At 31.9% G+C, this 20,878-nt stretch overlaps 1 protein-coding gene across 1 annotated transcript in view; it reads right to left on the bottom strand.

Moving 5' to 3' along the window:
- Best2 (bestrophin 2) overlaps window positions 1-20,878 on the bottom strand; it is a 146,297-nt gene that overhangs the window by 62,151 nt on the left and 63,268 nt on the right. The window contains exon 3 of the mRNA XM_089646100.1: window positions 17,197-17,368. Within this exon, the coding sequence (XP_089502226.1) occupies window positions 17,197-17,368 (172 nt within the window). The remainder of the gene's footprint in view (window positions 1-17,196; window positions 17,369-20,878) is intronic.

Here is a 20,878-nt window from a genome sequence, read left to right as displayed (position 1 = left end):
TGATGTAGACTTTTCATTTTGTAAAATATTTTCACGATTCAACTAAATATTTACATAGGTACACAGGGTTATTGTTGAATATAGCAAAAACACATTTTTGGTTTTAGCTACTGTAATCAATCATACTAGCAGAGGTGAGCAATGAGTTTTTTCAGATTTATACCGTTTTCCGATCACATAATTGGGTTTTTCAAGCGAAGAGTTTTTGTTGTAATCCAATGTAATAACAACATTTTATTTTATCGTTAATTTTTATAATATTCTTGCTTCGCAATTCAACAGTGGTGTGAACCCATCGGAATTAAAGTTTTACATATATTATGGGCCTCCGGTCTTGGACAATGTACGAGAAAATTAAGGAAAATTTATAGATAAAATGTATTTTAAGCGTTCGTATACCTATCACGTTTAAATTTTTTATACTACGTGAAAAAAAATACAAAACTAAAATTTTCTGTGAATTATGTTACTAATTTCAATAATTGCGAGTATATAATATGTACTTACCAACATTAGTTGTGCATCTCACAAGTGGCGGCTAGTGACTTTTGGGTGTAGTAGAGTGCTAATATTAAATAAATGGCTTTTTTTTTTAAACTGTATTTTTTAAATGAAGATGTTCAGGAAATTTCCGTTTTCCTGAAAATATTCATACAAAAAATCGAATTTTGGAAAAAAAAATTCTTCTACAACAACGTCAATAATGCCATTTCATTTTAATATTAGCACTCTATGACTCCCAAAAGTCACGAGCCGCCACTTGTGAGATGCACAAATAATGTCGGTAAGTACATATATACTCCCAATTATTCAAATTAGTAACATACTTCACAGAATATTTTAGTTTTGTATTTTTTTCACGTAGTGTAAAAAAATTTAAACGAGATAGGTATTCGAACGCTGAAAATACATTTTATCTATAAATTTTCCTTAATTTACTCGTACATTGTCCAACACCGAAGGCCCATAATATATGTATAACTATAATTCCGATGGGTTCACACCATTGTTGAATTGCAAAGCAAGAATATTATTCCTATTACACCTATTCGATTCAATAAAAATCATCGTAACTTGTATGAATACGAACATAAACATTTATACTCGCCATTTATTCAAAACATGTTGACATTAATATTATGTGTTGTCAATAAAACAAGTTTAACAATAATTAACTGATTAATGTCTTGATTTGCAAGCGGCTAATCATTGTACCGAGCTGCAATAATATTATAAACATAACAGAATAAGAAGAGTATCATCCACGTGAATGTGAACAAAGCACCCATCAAAAGAAGAAAAAAAAACAAAGAAAAAAAATTCAGGTATAAAATCACTAATCAAATTCATTCTGTATTTGAAAATTCGTAAAAAAAACTTACTAATTAAGGGTACCCTAGTCGATGTTTGTTATCATAACAACTGTGACGTCATTACCACTTTGATAAATTGCCATCTGCAAAGCCATTGTGGTACTTTTTTAAAATCTTTTCAACGCCTGTTCTTTGGCAGTGAGGACGATCCATCACTTTTGTGTTTGATGCAAACGTGATATCATTATTTATCTGTATTTCTCGGTACAAATTTATAATTTAATATGTTAGTACATAATTAAACACACTTGTCTTTTTATTGGCAATACAAAAGATCAGATCTATTGCTCAATTACATGACGAAAATATACTTTTGTATAACTCAACGAGAAACTTTCTGATCTAATTAAATCATTAATTCTAGGGCGCATCAATATGTTGCTATCTTACTCAGGTAAGAAATATTTTAAAAGAGCTGAAATTCATTGCTTTCTATCACAATGTATCTACAATATATGTATTTTCACCAAAGATAAACAATGGTATGGCGTAAAGGAATTTAAAAATAAAATATTCATATATTTTTAAATACTCGGATACGCTACAGGAAATACAAAATACGCAAACAAGGAAAAATCGTTCACTTATATCACGTAGGTACCATGCAAAAATGTTTCAGTAACAATTAATATTCGTATATTTAAAAATATTATATTCCTACTTGGATTAAACTTTAAATATGTTTCACAATACGCGTGTAGTTAATATTTATCAAACTGATTAAATTATAATTCATAACTATAAAAAATACTAAAAAAAGAAATAATTAATTTTTTTTTGTGAAATTATTAAAAATGCTGTTTTCAAGATTTCTTGCTATTTAAATAAGATCTCGAATCATAAAGAAATTTTCCTTTAGAAAACTCATGTTTGAACTGTTAGATAGGTACTTTTGGATGACGTCTTGTATGCGCAAGCAATAAGAACACTTCTGTTCGTTTGGGACCTAATCGAATTAAATCTATATTGGCTCTTCGAGGGATTTCCGAAGCACCGTTTTATTGGTTTTCCATGGAATTGCAGAGCTGTTATAAAGAGTCATCGCATCACCCAATGCAAAGCAAATATAATGCATTATTGAATAAGCAATGCGACTCATAATGGCACATTTCATCAAAGCAATCACCAGTCTAAGCGCTAATTTCTGAGAACGCCGCTTCACCGTGATTACTTGACAAGAGTTATGTCTTTAATTAATAAGTTAACTAACCATCTCGCCGTTTCCACGCGGGGGGCAGCGATGACGAATTGCAACATAACTTTGTCTTGACATATAATCCTGTATCTACGTTACATTTGATCTGTTATATCGACAAATAACTTACCATACAACGAGGTCTTATCCAATTATTGTTGTTGTTGATAAAAATGCAATATATCAAAACTGTTATGAAAACATAGCACTTGCCTTTAAATGTTGCACTAAAATTAATAAAATAAAATGTATAAGAAATTTTTTTTGTATTCGTCACGGTTCGGTTCGGATAGTGAAATTAAAAATATGTCGATAAGGCAGTTGTACATAAAACAGGCTCTATGTAATTTTTTCAACAACATCGATACTGCCAAAAGATTACAACAAGTGCGCAACACTAGATTGGGTTCTTTGTATCAGCCGTGAATACCAGAACATCCTTTGTACAAAAGAGTTTTTCTTATAGAGCTTCGTTGCTTTATAATATGCTCGGTGAAAATATATTAAAAAAAAACTATAGGTTCGATGAATCTATTCAAGAAAATGGTAAAAAATTCCATACTGGCTGAGAGTAGTGATTTTGGATTGCCCATGTCGTGGATCCTGCTATACTCGTAGATCACATTAGGAGCCTTAGGAGCATGTGTTACGTTATTTACTTATTTGATTGAATATAATTGTAAAGCTGTTCATCTCGACACAGAAATTCCCTAGTGAGATGAGCATAAGAGAAAAAAAATGTTTTTTGATATCTACAAAAAGGAAGAAGTTATACGTTTTCAGAGTGAAATTAGGTAAAACATATTAGGCGAACCCCTTACTAGTACCCAGGTACCTACCTATCTGATGGATAATCATTTGATACACTTGAACGTGCCATATCTTTCTAAGACGTCTCTATCGTCTTCCGCGTACTTCCACTCACTGTATTGTCCTAGAACCCCTTTCTGAACAACTGAATTATTTTTAACACAATGAACTTAACCTGAACTAAATGGATATAATTTTCAGGAAATTAATTAAAACAAAATAAGTTAAAAGAAAAAGTTATTCCTGAAAATTTATTTAGACTTGAAAAAGTCAATAGGTTTTTCATATGAATAAAAATCGAATATGATCCGAGACACTATCTAGGTTACAAACCAATTTCATTAGAAACTTTGTTATCATTTAAAAAGGTAGCTGCCTAAAAATATGGAGAAAATTAGTTGCTAATTCTAAATTTGAAATATGAGATCGACAAATGTGACGTTTAATAAATGGGTTCCGATCGACCGGTATTTCGTGTTTCGTTTAGAATCGTTAGTATGATCTTCTTCTTCAATGAGGATGACTAACAGTGTATTTTGTGAGGGGATTGAAGAATATACCTTCTAGCAGTATCGACTACCAACACGCACCTCTCCCCGTCACTCAACTCCGATATGTTCACACTTCACACAGCCTTCATCAATTTCTATATTTCCGCCCGGCTTCATTAATATCGTCCGCTGAGGTGTCCGGCAGCCACTCGTAATGATATGGCGCCCTAATTAAATGAATAAATTAACTAATTAATAATCATGGGTAGATTCGTAGATTGAGAAGACGGAACATCACATTTTCCTCGCCTATGATGACCATGGAAGAATGGCGAACTGAATGTAACCATGAGTGGCGGGTTGGAAAAGAGGGCAAAGAATTTATGATTTTATTAACAATAATTAATCTTTGGGAAATCAACAATTGACTGTTTTCCATTTTTTAATTATACCAAAATTACAACCAACTACGGATATGCAATTGGTTGTATTTATAATTCTTTCAAATACTAACCATAATTTTTAAAATCATATTAAAACCTTTATTTGACAATAGATTGTTACATATTTATACATCTTATTTTCTTTGATTATATTGAGTCCATTAACATTCCAGATTTCGAGCGGAATGCAGCTGGTTTTCAATATTTATGGGTAGTTTTTGCATTTCTTTCTAGTAAGATAGATCTAACCCATATAACAATAATATATTGTGTAAAAATTTGTTAAATTTAGCACAATAATTTATTGTTACTTATAAAATAATTTGTAATTATTACCGAACAAGCATGAAGCCTATTAAAACAAACACAACAAAGATTAAAAATAGACTTACATACTAGCAGTATATTAGATTTTTTTACATTAACCCTATACAGGAGGCCCTGAGGTAAATAAATCCTCTCAGGGCCTATTTCATCTTTTGGGATGCTGTGTGGAGATACCATTCTTAAGGAAAGGAAGGAGAAGAAGTTCTGTGAAGTTAAAATGTATGAGGGCTGGGTAGGAATCTAGTGGCCAGGAGCGACAGACCCATGAATATTTATTATTTTATTCTTCTTCTTCTTTATGTGCCGTATCAGGTCCCCCCGACGTTGGCGATCACTCTAGAAAATGTCTCTTTGTCTTGCGCTGCCCGGAATAGCTCCTCCACACTTCTAATGCCGGTCCACTCTCGTATATTTCGCAGCCAAGACATTTGTCTACTACCAGGCCCTCTGCGACCCTCTATTTTGCCTTTCAATATTAACTGGAGCAAGTGATACTTCTCCCCTCGAAGTACATGACCCAGATATGAAATTTTCCTGATTTTTATTAATCTAAGCAGTTCTCTCTATTTTATTATTATTCTTTTTATTATTATTATTTCTTTTTTTTTTGCTTCCGATTTTGTTGTCCGGGTTAAATCTTCCCCATAGGAAAAACTAAACCCTTCCACTCACTTTTTCACAAATGATCAGCTAGTCAATCAACACTATGTAAGTGCATTATATAAGTAAAATAAATACAAAACAATACAAGAACAACAACACGTCAACTCACCAGTTATCAAATGGGAAAAAAAATTCACCGTCTCCAGATATTTTCATATCAGAGGGTTCGGCTCGGTAGAACTTCTAACAGGGCCTATAAATCCTACTGATCCCTCAAAATAAATATTTAAAAAATCTTTTGTTATCCTACATGTATTCAAAATGACCGACTTTTGCATCTTTATAAATTATTATTTTATTATTTTTTATTTTATTTTTATTATCTTAAAGCTACCTTTTTTATTTTTTATAGTACCTTCTTTACCTGTGAATGAAATGCTTTTTGTAATACTATAATAATTTTAATAATGTAATACTTGTTTTTGTAATACTTGATTTTTGTAATTATATTTTTATGCATGTAACAAAAGAAAAATATCAAATATATATATATATATATATATATATATATATATATATATATATATATATATATATATATATATATATATATCTCCCACTGCAGTTAGATAGATCAAATGGTCTCCCCAAACCATCCTCTCTAGATCTGGCACACCACACAGCTGGTGGGCAGCCGCATGCTGAACATACCTCATTTAATGAATCCGGGACCTCTGCTAAAACACCAAACGTAGAGAGGTGTTGCTTATCTAATAAATGATTTTATTAATAAATGAAAAAAACTTCCCGGGTCGGCGGAACCCAAACCCGCCTCTTAAATTGAAACATATGTAAGTAAATCAGATTATAATTTGAATTAAACGAAGTTTTAATCAAAATACCAAATGCATTCCTGTTATCAATTTACTTTTAGATCCATCGAAAGCAAACTTGTTTTCGGAAAAATATGACGGGAAGCGACTTTCACACGGAAATTTAAACTGGGTTTCTGTATTAAGTACAATGTATATAAATAATACATCCGTAATGTATACACGTGATAAAATTGATAAACTTCTCTATGTATGTAAATTTGCAAGTAAAATTAGCAACATATTAAATAATACTAAAATACATCGATAACGTGTTTATGGTTAAGACGAGACAATACTCTAAAATAAAGTTGGAATCTTAACGATGTAAGTGAAGTAGCTATGCACACAAATATGCGACGCGCGGCCCTGGTGTATTGGATAGACCTACGGTTGAATTTGCCTTAGCAAGGGTTTATTTTATTTTTGGTGATCGAATTACTAAAATCTTAAATGTTTCTAGAGAAATCCCTTGGGAAGTTACTAATTCATTGTCTACAAAAATAAAATCCTGGGCTCACCGCTAATTTTATGGTTGAAAAACGTATAAAATTTCAAACCGTTTTAAATAAAATATTTTAATTTTTAGGAATTGTTTTTATTAATCTGAAATATAAATAACTTTGTAGGAATCGCTCTAAAAATATACATATATTATATCTCCCGTAAATCTTTTGAGTCTTGTGTCGCCTTAATGCAAAATCATGTGTTTTTGGTTTGAAAATTTGATCACCTACAAATGTTTCAGATGCTTTAATTAAATACTCTGAGTAGAAAATATCTTGACCTTTAAAATAATCGAGTATTTTTTAGATAAGTCTTTTTATAAGCCTAGAAAAAAATAATGTATAAGGCCTATGAAAACTGCTTTAAAGTTCAAAATCTCCTACTTACGAACCCATTTTCGGTTATGATTTTACTGTATAATGTGGCAAATTAAGTTATTTATAAAATGATCGATAAAAAATTAAATATTTATGCCTGAACATCCACAAAATAATATAAAATGCACTTTATGGCCATGTTTTATTCTTGCATAAATCAAAACAGGCGGATGGTGTTAAGCGGGAATTTAAACCTTATCGCCATCTGCGTAAGGATTGTTATTGATAGCGGCTGAATTTAAAATATTACACGACGTAGTGCATCGCCTTAAGTACCTACTCTAAACTATCTGTAATAAAATGTGTAATTAATGTTGGTTTTGTAGGAATGAAAACAACGTTCATAATATACATAGCACATTTTCAAAATTACAGAGAAAATATTTTTAATTTTAATTTTTTATCAAGGCTCCGTAGTAAGCATTCAAAAATAAGAAGAATATGGTTTAAAAGGAGAAATGCAAATTTGAACATTAGAGGGAGCGCGCTAATAGAAAAAAACGAGACAAATTAAGCGAAAATATACAAAATAAGACTTGTTTACAATAGAGCAAACATCTCTCGACAAAGATACGCTGTGATTTTTTTCATTCCCATAACATTTTAAATAATAGAACAAAATAACTTAATTACCGTTTCGGTTCTACAAATGCATAGATATTATCTTTAAAAAAAACATCTATATTATTTAGGAACTTAAAGTGTTGAAGAAAAATGTATTATAAATCGGTAGAAATTTGAAAAGCCGGAGGCTTAACGATATATCTAGTGATCTTGGTTACGAACCCTTTATAATAATAACATTTGAATGATTTGTATAGCGCGTATTTTTGTGCAAATTCATCTTGAGAGCGCTAAATGTGATAAAACCACTTTATTTATCTTATTCAGGAAATGTGCTTTTTATTACTACGAAACAAAGATAAGTTATATAATAACGTAAAATAATTGATTATACATACACAATACCATCAAAAATACACACATTATTATACATAACCATATTTCAAGTTATTATTTCATATTATCTTTTTATTGATTGTTGTTAAATCCTTCAATGGGGAAAGGACCCAGTGAGGCCGACATTATCAAATAATGTTTTAAAATATATATCTTAATTTACAATGAAGCCTAAGTCTAATAAAGGTATTATCGCGGGATAGGGGGCTTAGAACGTAGCAAATTAGCTAGCTACAATAAATTTAATTCCATATTATTCTGTGAGCCGCTTAGAAAAATATTGATCTTTTGGTGATGATTATTGACTATTTCATTACCCTTTCTTATTTTTAACACTGCGTATGAGACGGGTTGGCAACTTGTAAAAATAACTATCGATATCTTAGTAAAATAATTATTAGCAATCATTGAAGACAATATTAACGACTCTCAAACGAATGAAAAAAGAAAAATCAGAAAAAGATTCGGTCGCATCTACGAACTGAACCCAGGACATCAGCCTTGTCGGAGCTTTGCTCTACCACTGAGCTAGTTCAACCCTATCCCCTTCTCTCATATTTAAATGTATCATACTACGACTGAGAGCTACCAATATTATCTTCACTTTCTTCACGCATGTAAAGGAATGAATTATAACGATAACGAATGAATTGAAAGAGTTCCTAACAAAGTATAAGTCAAAAGCAATTTTTTTATGAGGAAGGCGGAACACGTGTTCATAAAAATATTGATATTGACTTACTGATATTGTCGCATTCCATTATGATATCTATTAGGAAAAGAATACTTATTTTCGATATATTCTGAATGACTAAAATTTTATCAGGAAATTGGCATGCTGTCAATTTTTTAAAAGGATCACATTCTCTGTGCATATTTTATTAGCTAACTAGATGTAGGATTAATATAGAAGAAAATTTTTCTGATTTTTCTGTTTCACATCTTAAGAGAGTCTTCAATGAATAAATATCACAACTTTAAGATTAAGTTATTTAAAAAATAAATTAAAAATTATCAACAAGTTACTAATCATAAATAAAATCATTTAATTCATAATTATTAATGTAGGTAGCTTGCGTGCAATAGAGATTTGCTTTGCTAGATTAGTTACACGTGGATCAAACCATACATGACATTTAATTGCCCATTACAAAAAATACGGATAGAAAATGTACGGAGGAAATACTTATAATTATTGCCATACGTGGCACGAACATTAAAAAAATAGATCTGATGATTATGGACATGCTTGTAGTTGGTTTTTAATTAACACTTAACTTCTTTTTTACGGAGAGACTGTCAAGGTAGAAACAGTTTTCAGGAAATAAATACTAGATTTATGCTGTCACAAAATAAAGTCCAAGCAGAATAAATGATAAGGCGTTATACCTATATAAACACTAGCGACATAAAGCCATAGATATCTAACGGAGAAAATTATCTTAACGCGCCGTGCCTTTTTTTCGATATAGATATCTAACTTTTACAGAACAAAAATATCTCGTTATGTATTTTAATCGTATTAAAAATTGTTTAACATATATATATTCCCGCAAACGATAACATTGAAAAAATCACCGCTTATCTACACACTTGGATTTTCTCCTAGTTATTATCTATAAAAGTGGAAATCACTAGGCATGTGGCACGAGATGACCGTTGGAACCACAGCATCATCAAATGGCTTTATTGTTTGGGAAAGTGAAACAGAGGTCGTTTACAGATGAAATGTACTAACGATCTTAAAAGAACTGCTGGCTTCGAATGCTTGAGAATCCAATGATCGGCAAATCTATAAATATTGAAGATGCTTATGTCCAAAGCTGGACGCCAAAGCATCCTGGAGAAGAAACCAATAGCCCTTATATATGGTGCTGTCTTTTAACGGTGAAAATATTTGAACTAGAAAATGGATCTTACAGTAGGTCATAAGATTTTGTAGGTCACAAATACTACAATGGTCGTGTAGATAGAATGCGAGATAATAGCAAGCAAAAAATTATGACCAAGTGGGTGCCCTATCGGAAGCGCTCAGAAACAGACAGAGGAAGAAATACCTATGTATTCTTTAAAATCCCTGAAAAAAAACTAAAATATACATATTATGTACCATTGTATTATATTTTCAAGCGTTGTCACGTCTTCAAACGATAGAAATAATATTTCGAAACGCAGAAATTATCTTTATTGCCATCATCGAACATCTGATCAAACGAAACCAGTTCGGGGACGGTTAGGTAACCATCCAATCAAACGTAAGTAGCCAGGTAAGTACTTTGGCGTTTTTTGTGACCAACAATCATCTCGATAATAATAAGGCCGGTGATTCAAAAGTTACAGAAGTTTTTATACTTCGCGGAAACGATTATTCTCGAAGCTAGAAACGTAGTAGCGTTGATTAATTGATAAATTAATTTTAAGATAGACACACACTAAATAAATTGTGAGCATCTTGCTAAAATTTTTAACTTATTATATTTTAAATTATCGAAGGAAGCAAACACTTTGTGGCTTGACATTATTACACAAATGAAAAAAATATCTTTGTTTTAAACCACTTTATTACATTTATAGACGTCGACCGGTTTCGGTTGAACTCAACCTTCATCAGGACAGTACAAATATAAACTAAAATATAATACAGAGGAAGATTATTAAGTAAACAATAAAGAAAGAGAAAGTATATAAATGTGAGGGAGAGAGCATCAGGGCAGCGGAGTAGGTAGTGGGGTTGGGGAGGGGTGGGGATTACCCAGGGAGAAAGGAAACATCTTTAAAATAGGGCTTTTAGTGAGTTCTATCTGTTTGTTTAAAATTGGGTAATTATTTTTATTTTTACTTGCTTTTGAGATTTCCAATGATTCTAGATTATTGAGACGTATTCCTATTTTATTTTATTTTATTTTTTTTATGTAGTATTTGAACTCCTGTCGTTCTATTAAATGTATGATTAGTGTTAGTTCGGCGAATTCTGAAAAACCGGTATTTTTTAAACACCTGACATGTTCTTTTACTCGAATATTTACATTACGCGCGGTTTTACCAACATATATTGCCGGGCAATCGTTGCAATTAAGTTTGTAGATCCCAGAGTGGCTAAACGTATCTTCTTTATCTTTACAATTATTTAAAAATTTGGCTAAGTTATTATTAGTATAGAAGGCCGGCCTAATTTCTGATGGAAGTTTAGATGTGCAAAGGGAAGAGAATTTACTTATGAACAAAATTCTACGCCATTGGGTAGTTAAATTATTATTATTAATAGTTGGTAGAGCATTATATAGAAATTTATTTGTTGCGATTCGGCGAAGTTTTTTTGAAAGGATTTTATCAATAAGATCAGATTGATAACCGTTGTTATTAGCTATTTGTTTTATTGTAAGGAGTTTGTTAGAAAAATTATTATTAGATAATGGGATGGTGACTAGCCGGTGGATCATGCTGTGAAAGGAGGAATGTTTATGTGAGATAGGGTGATTGGAGGTATTATGGATTACGGTGTCAGTAAATGTAGGTTTTCTAAAAATGTTGAAGTTAATTCTATTTTTAACGATAGACAAAGAAAGATCTAGAAAGTTTAAGCTGGTATTTATGCCCATCTCTAATGTGAACTGGATTTGTGAGTGGAAGGAATTAAGGAGTGTCAGGAAAGTGTTTAACTGGCGCTCTGTGCCTGTCCAAATACAAAAAATGTCATCCACATAACGTTTCCACAAGAGAATATTTTTTAATAATGGGGAATTACATGCAAATATTTTATTTTCTATATTATCCATAAAGATATCAGCTAGTACAGGGCTAGTAGGAGCGCCCATTGGTAGACCAGATCGTTGTTGGAAAACAACATCATTAAATTTAAAGTAATTTTGGTTTAAACACAGGTTAAAAAGGCGAGTAAGATCGTTAGAGAAGTCATTAGGTAAATTGGAACTATTTAGTAAGTTAGCTATTAAAGATTTACATTTTATTATAGGTATATTAGGGAACAAATTGACAACATCAAAAGAAATAAGTTTAGAATTAGCTGGGAGTACTAGATCCTTCAAATCGTTCACTAGTTCCATAGAGTTCTTAATTGTGTATTTGGGGAAAAACACATTGGCATTATTGAATACATTGGTTACAAATGAGGCTAATTTAAAAGTAGGGGAATTACAGCAGGAAACAACGGGTCTAATGGGGCTATTGTGTTTATGAATTTTTAGGAATCCATATAGTCTAGGTATTTTAGGATTTTTAGTCTGAAATTTAACTTGATCATATGATGAATCCACGAATATTGGGTTTTTACAGTCTTTTAAAGCATTTTTCACATTTTGTTGGAATTTATTAGTGGGGTCTGAAGGCAATATTTCAAAAGCATCATTATTTAAAAAGTCTTCAATTTTGCAGTTATATTCTGCTCTGGGCATAATTATTACAGTATTGCCTTTATCTGCCCTTGTTATCACTAGGTTATCATTCTTTAACTTATTTCGAACAGCTCTTGCGTGGAGGGATTCCGAATTAAAAGAAGGGAGATTTGTGGGTATCAAATCCTTTAGCCTTTCTGCACTTTTGTATAGGAAAGTACTTGGAGCCTTATGTAGCGCGGTTTCGACATCTACTGCAACATTTTCAATGGCGTCATTATAGTCACGTTTGGTATAGTGAAGGTTGTATTTCAATCCCTTTGCCAAGAGAGACATCTCCTGTGGGTGAAACTGTGTGGACGAAAGATTTTTTACGCGGTCGTAAAATTTTTGAACGATTTGAAGGATCTAGTACTCCCAGCTAATTCTAAACTTATTTCTTTTGATGTTGTCAATTTGTTCCCTAATATACCTATAATAAAATGTAAATCTTTAATAGCTAACTTACTAAATAGTTCCAATTTACCTAATGACTTCTCTAACGATCTTACTCGCCTTTTTAACCTGTGTTTAAACCAAAATTACTTTAAATTTAATGATGTTGTTTTCCAACAACGATCTGGTCTACCAATGGGCGCTCCTACTAGCCCTGTACTAGCTGATATCTTTATGGATAATATAGAAAATAAAATATTTGCATGTAATTCCCCATTATTAAAAAATATTCTCTTGTGGAAACGTTATGTGGATGACATTTTTTGTATTTGGACAGGCACAGAGCGCCAGTTAAACACTTTCCTGACACTCCTTAATTCCTTCCACTCACAAATCCAGTTCACATTAGAGATGGGCATAAATTCCAGCTTAAACTTTCTAGATCTTTCTTTGTCTATCGTTAAAAATAGAATTAACTTCAACATTTTTAGAAAACCTACATTTACTGACACCGTAATCCATAATACCTCCAATCACCCTATCTCACATAAACATTCCTCCTTTCACAGCATGATCCACCGGCTAGTCACCATCCCATTATCTAATAATAATTTTTCTAACGAACTCCTTACAATAAAACAAATAGCTAATAACAACGGTTATCAATCTGATCTTATTGATAAAATCCTTTCAAAAAAACTTCGCCGAATCGCAACAAATAAATTTCTATATAATGCTCTACCAACTATTAATAATAATAATTTAACTACCCAATGGTGTAGAATTTTGTTCATAAGTAAATTCTCTTCCCTTTGCACATCTAAACTTCCATCAGAAATTAGGCCGGCCTTCTATACTAATAATAACTTAGCCAAATTTTTAAATAATTGTAAAGATAAAGAAGATACGTTTAGCTACTCTGGGATCTACAAACTTAATTGCAACGATTGCCCGGCAATATATATTGGTAAAACCGCGCGTAATGTAAATATTCGAGTAAAAGAACATGTCAGGTGTTTAAAAAATACCGGTTTTTCAGAATTCGCCGAACACCTAATTAACACTAATCATACATTTAATAGAACGACAGGAGTTCAAATACTACATAAAAATAAAATAGGAATACGTCTCAATAATCTAGAATCATTGGAAATCTCAAAAGCAAGTAAAAATAAAAATAATTACCCAATTTTAAACAAACAGATAGAACTCACTAAAAGCCCTATTTTAAAGATGTTTCCTTTCTCCCTGGGTAATCCCCACCCCTCCCCAACCCCACTACCTACTCCGCTGCCCTGATGCTCTCTCCCTCACATTTATATACTTTCTCTTTCTTTATTGTTTACTTAATAATCTTCCTCTGTATTATATTTTAGTTTATATTTGTACTGTCCTGATGAAGGTTGAGTTCAACCGAAACCGGTCGGCGTCTATAAATGTAATAAAGTGGTTTAAAACAAAGATATTTTTTTCATTTGTGTATTATATTTTAATCATGTTAACTTAAATTTTTTATAAATAAAAAAAAAATACATTTTTTTAGCTCTTGACCAGTGTGAATAATTTTTGTTATATTTGACAGATTTTTTACAAGAAAACAAAAAAAAGATTTTTTTAATACATTTACATTTCAAAATGGACGGACTAGTGATTTCAGAATACGTCGTAATAAGCGTCAATTTATCAAAATTTTTCACTAATCATTTTAAATGTAAGTTTATTATTGGTTATAATTATCGGAAACGTACAATTAAAATAAAATAAATAAATAAATTTAATTATTTCTTTGATCACAAACCATGTTCAAAATATTACTAGTTTAATGTATATGTCCGAACTGCCAGGAGCCAGAGGAACTAGGGAAATCCTAATTAGTGTATTTATGAAGCTGAACAGAGCAGGGAAGGAAAGGAGATTGAGAATGGAGAGTTGGGCAAGTACCTTGTTCTACATCTGGTCACCAAACATGGCTAAAATCATTTCAAGCAACGTGCAACTATTTTATTTTGAACTGTGCCCTTCCACCAGGTCGATTCGAAGAGTAATTCAGAAGATATTTAAATAACATAATTAATTATATTTAAATTACATAGTTTATTATATTAAGTTCATACTATTTAAAAAAATAATATTAATTTTATTTAAACTAAATAATTAATTATGTTTAAATTACATAATTAATTATATTTAAATTACGTAATTAATTATATTTAAATAACATAATTAATTATAAATAAATTACAACATTTAATCATATTTAAATTACATAATTTATTATATTTAAATAGCATAATTAATTGTATTTAAATGATAAATTTATTTTATTTTAATTATATAATTAAAGTTATTTAAATTATATAATTAGTTTTATTTAAATTACATAATTAATTATATTTAAATTGCATAATTAATAATATTTAAATTACATAATTAATTATATTTAAATTAGATAGTTAATTATATTAAAGTTATATAATTAATTATATTTATATTACATAAATAAATATAGTAAAGTTATATAATTAATTACATTTATATTACATAATTAATTCACGTTTGTGATTACTCTATGTTTGCTTCACTCAAATGTAAATTATTAACCTCGATACAAGCTTAGTCCTCGTGAGGTTAATTTTGGTGAGATGCAATAAATAAATTATAGCTGTTCAAACGACTAAAAATAATGATATCCTGGTTTCCGAAAAAACATTAGATTTCGGTTTATGTGGATATTATTTACGACAAATTGCTACTGCTCAGAAAAAAACGATAAAAATTACTATCTATCAATTCTTGCATTTCATGTAAGCGGCCATTTAGCTAGCTGCCAAGAACTGCAACTTTTTTTAAGAGACCATATTTTTGTCAGTGATTAATATCAGAATAAAAAAAAAACACACACACATACTTATTAAAACGTTAGGTTGATTCCACCGAATATTATTAACCTTGAAGTTGTTCGGAGGAGACATAATAATTAGTCGGTATGTATCATAACACGATGCATCCAAAAAAATCGCCATTATAACGCAAAAACAAATATCCGCAGCACATTGAAATGACTATAATTATTGCCTTAACATTATTTTACAGTGAATAAATGTATTTTCATAGAGTAGATACAATAACAAGAGATTGCTCTTATTAAAAACTGGACGGGTTGTCTCAATCTTCGTAAAGCTAAAGCGGTAGTTGAGATCTTTTTGCATATCAGGAATTGATCCACTAAAAATTTTGGAAATTAGGTCAAATATTTAATTTGAGTTAAAATGTGAGATTTCGGCTAATCGGCCGATTTAGCTATACCAGAGTGAAACAACCGCGTCTAAGTGTAGCAAAGAATAGACAACATATGAAATAAAATCTCCAGCTCTGTATACATTACACACATAGTAGGTATATAATATTATGTAAAACGCCATGCTTGCTAACGTCACAGCAGATATTATTATGACCTAAGTAAAATAAATGTAGGTATAGTGAGTATAAGAAATAAATAGTTACATGGTTTCCGTTGGGTTTTTGCAGAAACATGTGACCTACGGAATGGTCCATGTATAATTAATTATATTATTACTTACAAATTCCATGTAATAACACAGCGTGCATTTTTCAAGGCCTGGTGTTCAAACTGCCTTCGTATTTGAAATTGTCATAAAATCAGTCAAAATGCCAGTTGCTTTGTTTTATTTTATTTTTATATTTGCCTTCTCAAATTTATATTTTTTTTAATGAAAGACAAATATTTCCGGGTTACAAAAACCTGACTCGCGGAATTAAATGCACGACGTCAGGGTGGGACCCAAACGTGATGAAAACTCAGCCACTGACTGGTCAAATAATGTATGATTATAACAGCCGATTCTCAAGGCCTCCATCATATGGTCAAATGTTGCTGAAGTTATGTACTCGTGCACACGTATGTTCATGCTCGACGGTTTGGCTCGATCGAACATGTTGCCGTCGAGAATCAAGACCCATGCTCGTCGTTGCATCCACAAGCTCGAGCAGCTCGACATAAGACGCCATAGATATATCACAAAGACGATCAGTCAAATCGAAAATTGCTGTCAGGCATCAAGAATTACGGTCCTTGAAACTTGAAAGCATCGAGCGAGAATGTACACACGTTGACACATGTTCGAATGATCGTAAAACAATCGAACATGAACGAGCCTGTGTAGTGGGTACATAGATCAAATAATCCAACTTTAAATTTGACCAAACTCTGATGGACCGAGAGTCGGCGGTGACGGGGACAGTTTTAAAGTGGCAAATGACAAAAAGTGGCGTTGATGAACAAATGACAATGTGAAATATAAAGAGAATCAACTAGGGCTTGAATTCTTTTGACATTGATAGCAGTATGTTATAGTGTGGTTGTAGTGTGGTTGCTGTGTGGTGGCCGAGTGGTTACAGTGTGATTGCAGAGTGGTTGTATTGTCACTCACCGCTCCGGGGATGCCCGCGCTGATGAACAGCGCCAGCGTGTCGGGCCACGGCAGCAGGCGGTATTGCTCCCACCACCGCTTCACGATGAGGCTCACGTAGAAGCCGAGCACGAAAGACATTGGAATGCTCTCACTCTGCGCACCAAAGTACTGTCTGATCCTCTCGAATATCCTGAAATCATTAATTAATTTGAGAGAGATAGATGTTAAAAGTGGCGAAGGAGGCAACAAAACAGGGTGTACCACAAGGGTGAGAGTGGTCCGGGCGCTATTTTACCAAATTTTCTGTACGGTATGTAACTTAGAGACTTAGTGCCAGCGAAAGTGAACGAATAGTCGCTATCGAAAATTGTGTAAGAATAATGCACAGGGTTCCACGGTTAGCAAGGTAAACCCATCTACTCATTCTAGAAGAGCTAGGCGTCCAAAATAGGTTATCTACTGCTTGCATACAAAGTATTCTTTGATATTTTAAGCGGTGAGAACTCGATTAGATTTAAGATTAATAAAAACAGGACCTTAATAATTAACCTTAGTTAATTAACCAGATTGCATTTTTCTAGATGATAAATTAGTAACCCGAGGTATCTATCTAGAAATATTAGAAATTTTAGTAATACGTTCATCAGAAATTATTAAAATAAACCCCACTAAAAGATCGTTTGTCTAGGCTTGCTATGGCAAAGTCGACCGTAGGTTCGTTCAGAAGGGCAACGAAAATTCTTTTTTCATCACTTACGTCGTTAAGATTCCCACTTATTTTAGAGATTAGATTGGGCGAATTCTACCGCAGGTCTGTCCAATTTGTGCACTTACTTCGTTAACATTCTGGCGTTATTTTCTGGCCTTTGTGAAAGACCACCATTCTAAATTTGTACAATGTTACTTCTTTATTTATTTTTTTCTAATTTAATTTAAAGAACTATATTTGTTTATTTTTTTCTTTTATGTATTCAATAATAATATCAATTGATAAAAACAGTTTTTTTATAAACAATTGTAATTATTATTACGCTGTTTTGCCTCATGAAGGCATTATCAAACTGCATTACCAAGACAGTTTTCATAATGCCTTCAAAAGGCGAAACAGCGTAATAATAATTACAATTGTTTATAAAAAAACTGTTTTTATCAATTGATATTATTATTGAATACATAAAAGAATACACTATCACTACACAGTAGAATAATTACACAGTAGAACTTGTTTATGAATGAATTGTTTTTATAAATTGAATAATAATATTATTGAATATATATACAAAATAAAGAAGATGTTGCTTCCAATGACTATGGTCGTTTTTGATGACCTCATATGAATAATCTGATTCTTTCCAACTTTCACCTTCCTCTTTTTCCATCCCCATACCTTCCCCGCTTTCTCCAGCTTTTCAATATACTACAGGTTGAGCATCCTAGAGTCTCACTGGCTCTGGTTCACGCTCTTGAGGGCTTTTAGAAAGTAAAATATCCAAAACGCAGTTTCTTCAGCTCATGGATAGCTCTAACACTGACCAACTAACTAACTAATCATCACGCCATTTGTAGTAGGGGTAGGCGGGGAGGATGGATAGAAGGATGAACTTCATCCTCAAGCATGATCAAATAGATAAATTAAACAATAAATTAATAAATTAATTATATAACTTTCTATTGCCAAACAATGTACATGTTTATATGTTTATAAAACTATTAGCACACACGAAGATGTGAGCTAACTTAAGATTAATAAATAAAATAAATAAATAAATAAAACATATCGCAGCTATAGACTTAACTTCGGCTGGTTTTATATCAATACCCCAAGCACGATTGCGCCGTCAATACCCCAACCGATAGTGACACGAAATATAACGATGACAACAATTATTAAACATTAAAAATACTAATCGATTGACAATGTCGAATTGAAATATTACCTTTAATATACATTGGCAGTCCGTATGTTCTTTTTAACCCTAAAGAGGGAATTGATTAGTTCATGAGGTCTTTAGTCACCAATAACGACTTTTGTTTGTCCATGCTGAAACCCAATCAATTGATCGGGTCATAGATTAAGTCCATGTATCATGTAAACGATTTTATTTCAATTCTAAAAGCTTATTTGATTCAACTCCATTCATTAATATGCCTGTTATTTTGCATAACGAACGACATTATCCAAAGGTTGAATATGCATTTTGACAGCTTATCTGACACCTTGGAGGCCACGCTAAAAGCAGCCGACTATCCTAATTATATTCTGACCGTACTCGCAAATATCGCTAACTGACTATAGATGACGGATTTCGTCAATATCGTATTGATATGGGATTTTATCGATCTATCGTGCCAGATACCCCACTGATTCACTTTATCATGAACTTTAGGAACTCACTAACAAGTTGAAAAGCATAATGAAAATTAGCACTTGTGTAAAAACAAAACTTTCTATTGACAAACAATTTAGAAAAAACTTCACGGAAACTATGGTGCGATCAATAAAGAAACAGTTTTGTGAAAATCAACATTCAACGTCAGTGTTATGAAGTGCGTATCTGTTGTACAAATAAATATGTACAGAGTTTTTCGAGATGTATAAACTCTACATTCAAACCCAAGCATTGAAAAAATAATTACTATACAAAATGCCGTTTCAAAAGGTGAAGAGCGTTGGGCAATCACCGCAAGTATATCAAGACGGTGGCAAGTTGAAATAAGGTCAGATAAAAAAAATGTATAAAAAATGCTAGAAACTGAACAACGGTAGTGACATTATGCGGCTTCAAAGAGACTCGCCTCACCTCATTCCTCAGTACTCATCCCTTCCTCACTAGCTTCGTCCAGTCTCCAAGAGGCGTACGACATGTGAGCTAAATAAGCATCGAGCAGTAGTTTAACATTAAGGCGATGCCATACGTAGTAATGCAAAATCATGTGTTTTTGGTATGAAAATTAGGTCGCCTAAAAATGTTTCAGATGCTTTAATTAAATACTGCGAGTAAAATACATCTTGGCCTTTGAAATAATCGAGTATTTTTTAGATAAGTCTTTTCATAAGCCCAGAAAAAAATCATGTATAGGCCTATGAAAACTGCTTTAAAGTTCAAAATCTCCTACTTACGAACCCATTTTCGGTTATGATTTTATTGTATAATGTGGAAAATTATGTTATTTATAAAATGATCGAAAAAAATTAAATATTTATGCCTGAACATCCACAAAATAAAATAAAAGGCACTTTTTGGCCATGTTTTTTTCTTGCATTAATCAAAACAGGCGGATGGTGTTAAGCGGGAATTTAAACCTCATCGCCATCTACGTAAGGGTTGTTATTGATAGCGGCTCAATTTACAATATTACACGACGTAGTGCATCGCCTTAACATTAATGAAAACGTACAAATCTGTTTATGTAAAGAAGAGTGTCTGTGGCGGGCGGGCGGCGTGGATTTGATTTTAATACAAATCTACAGTATTTTTTGAGGCTGATGAAATTTTGCATACTTGTCCTTCAAAACAAAAGGAAATTCACTGTCTACATCAGATTTCCGGGCAACGCCGGAGACTTCAACTAATCTTATTTATATATAATGTAAAGTGTTTGTGGGTAGGTGACTCTGCTTTTTATACAAATCTATAGTTTCATACAGAGAATGATGAAATTTTGCACACTTAATCTTCGAAATAAGAGGAAGGAGACT

This window comes from Hesperophylax consimilis, chromosome 23, assembly GCF_061612785.1.
Source record: "Hesperophylax consimilis isolate HC1 chromosome 23, BYU_Hcon_1.0, whole genome shotgun sequence".
Classification (NCBI taxonomy): Eukaryota; Metazoa; Arthropoda; class Insecta; order Trichoptera; family Limnephilidae; genus Hesperophylax; species Hesperophylax consimilis.
The sequence above is the reverse complement of the archived record's forward strand: the minus strand, read 5'-3'. Positions and strand labels throughout refer to the sequence as shown.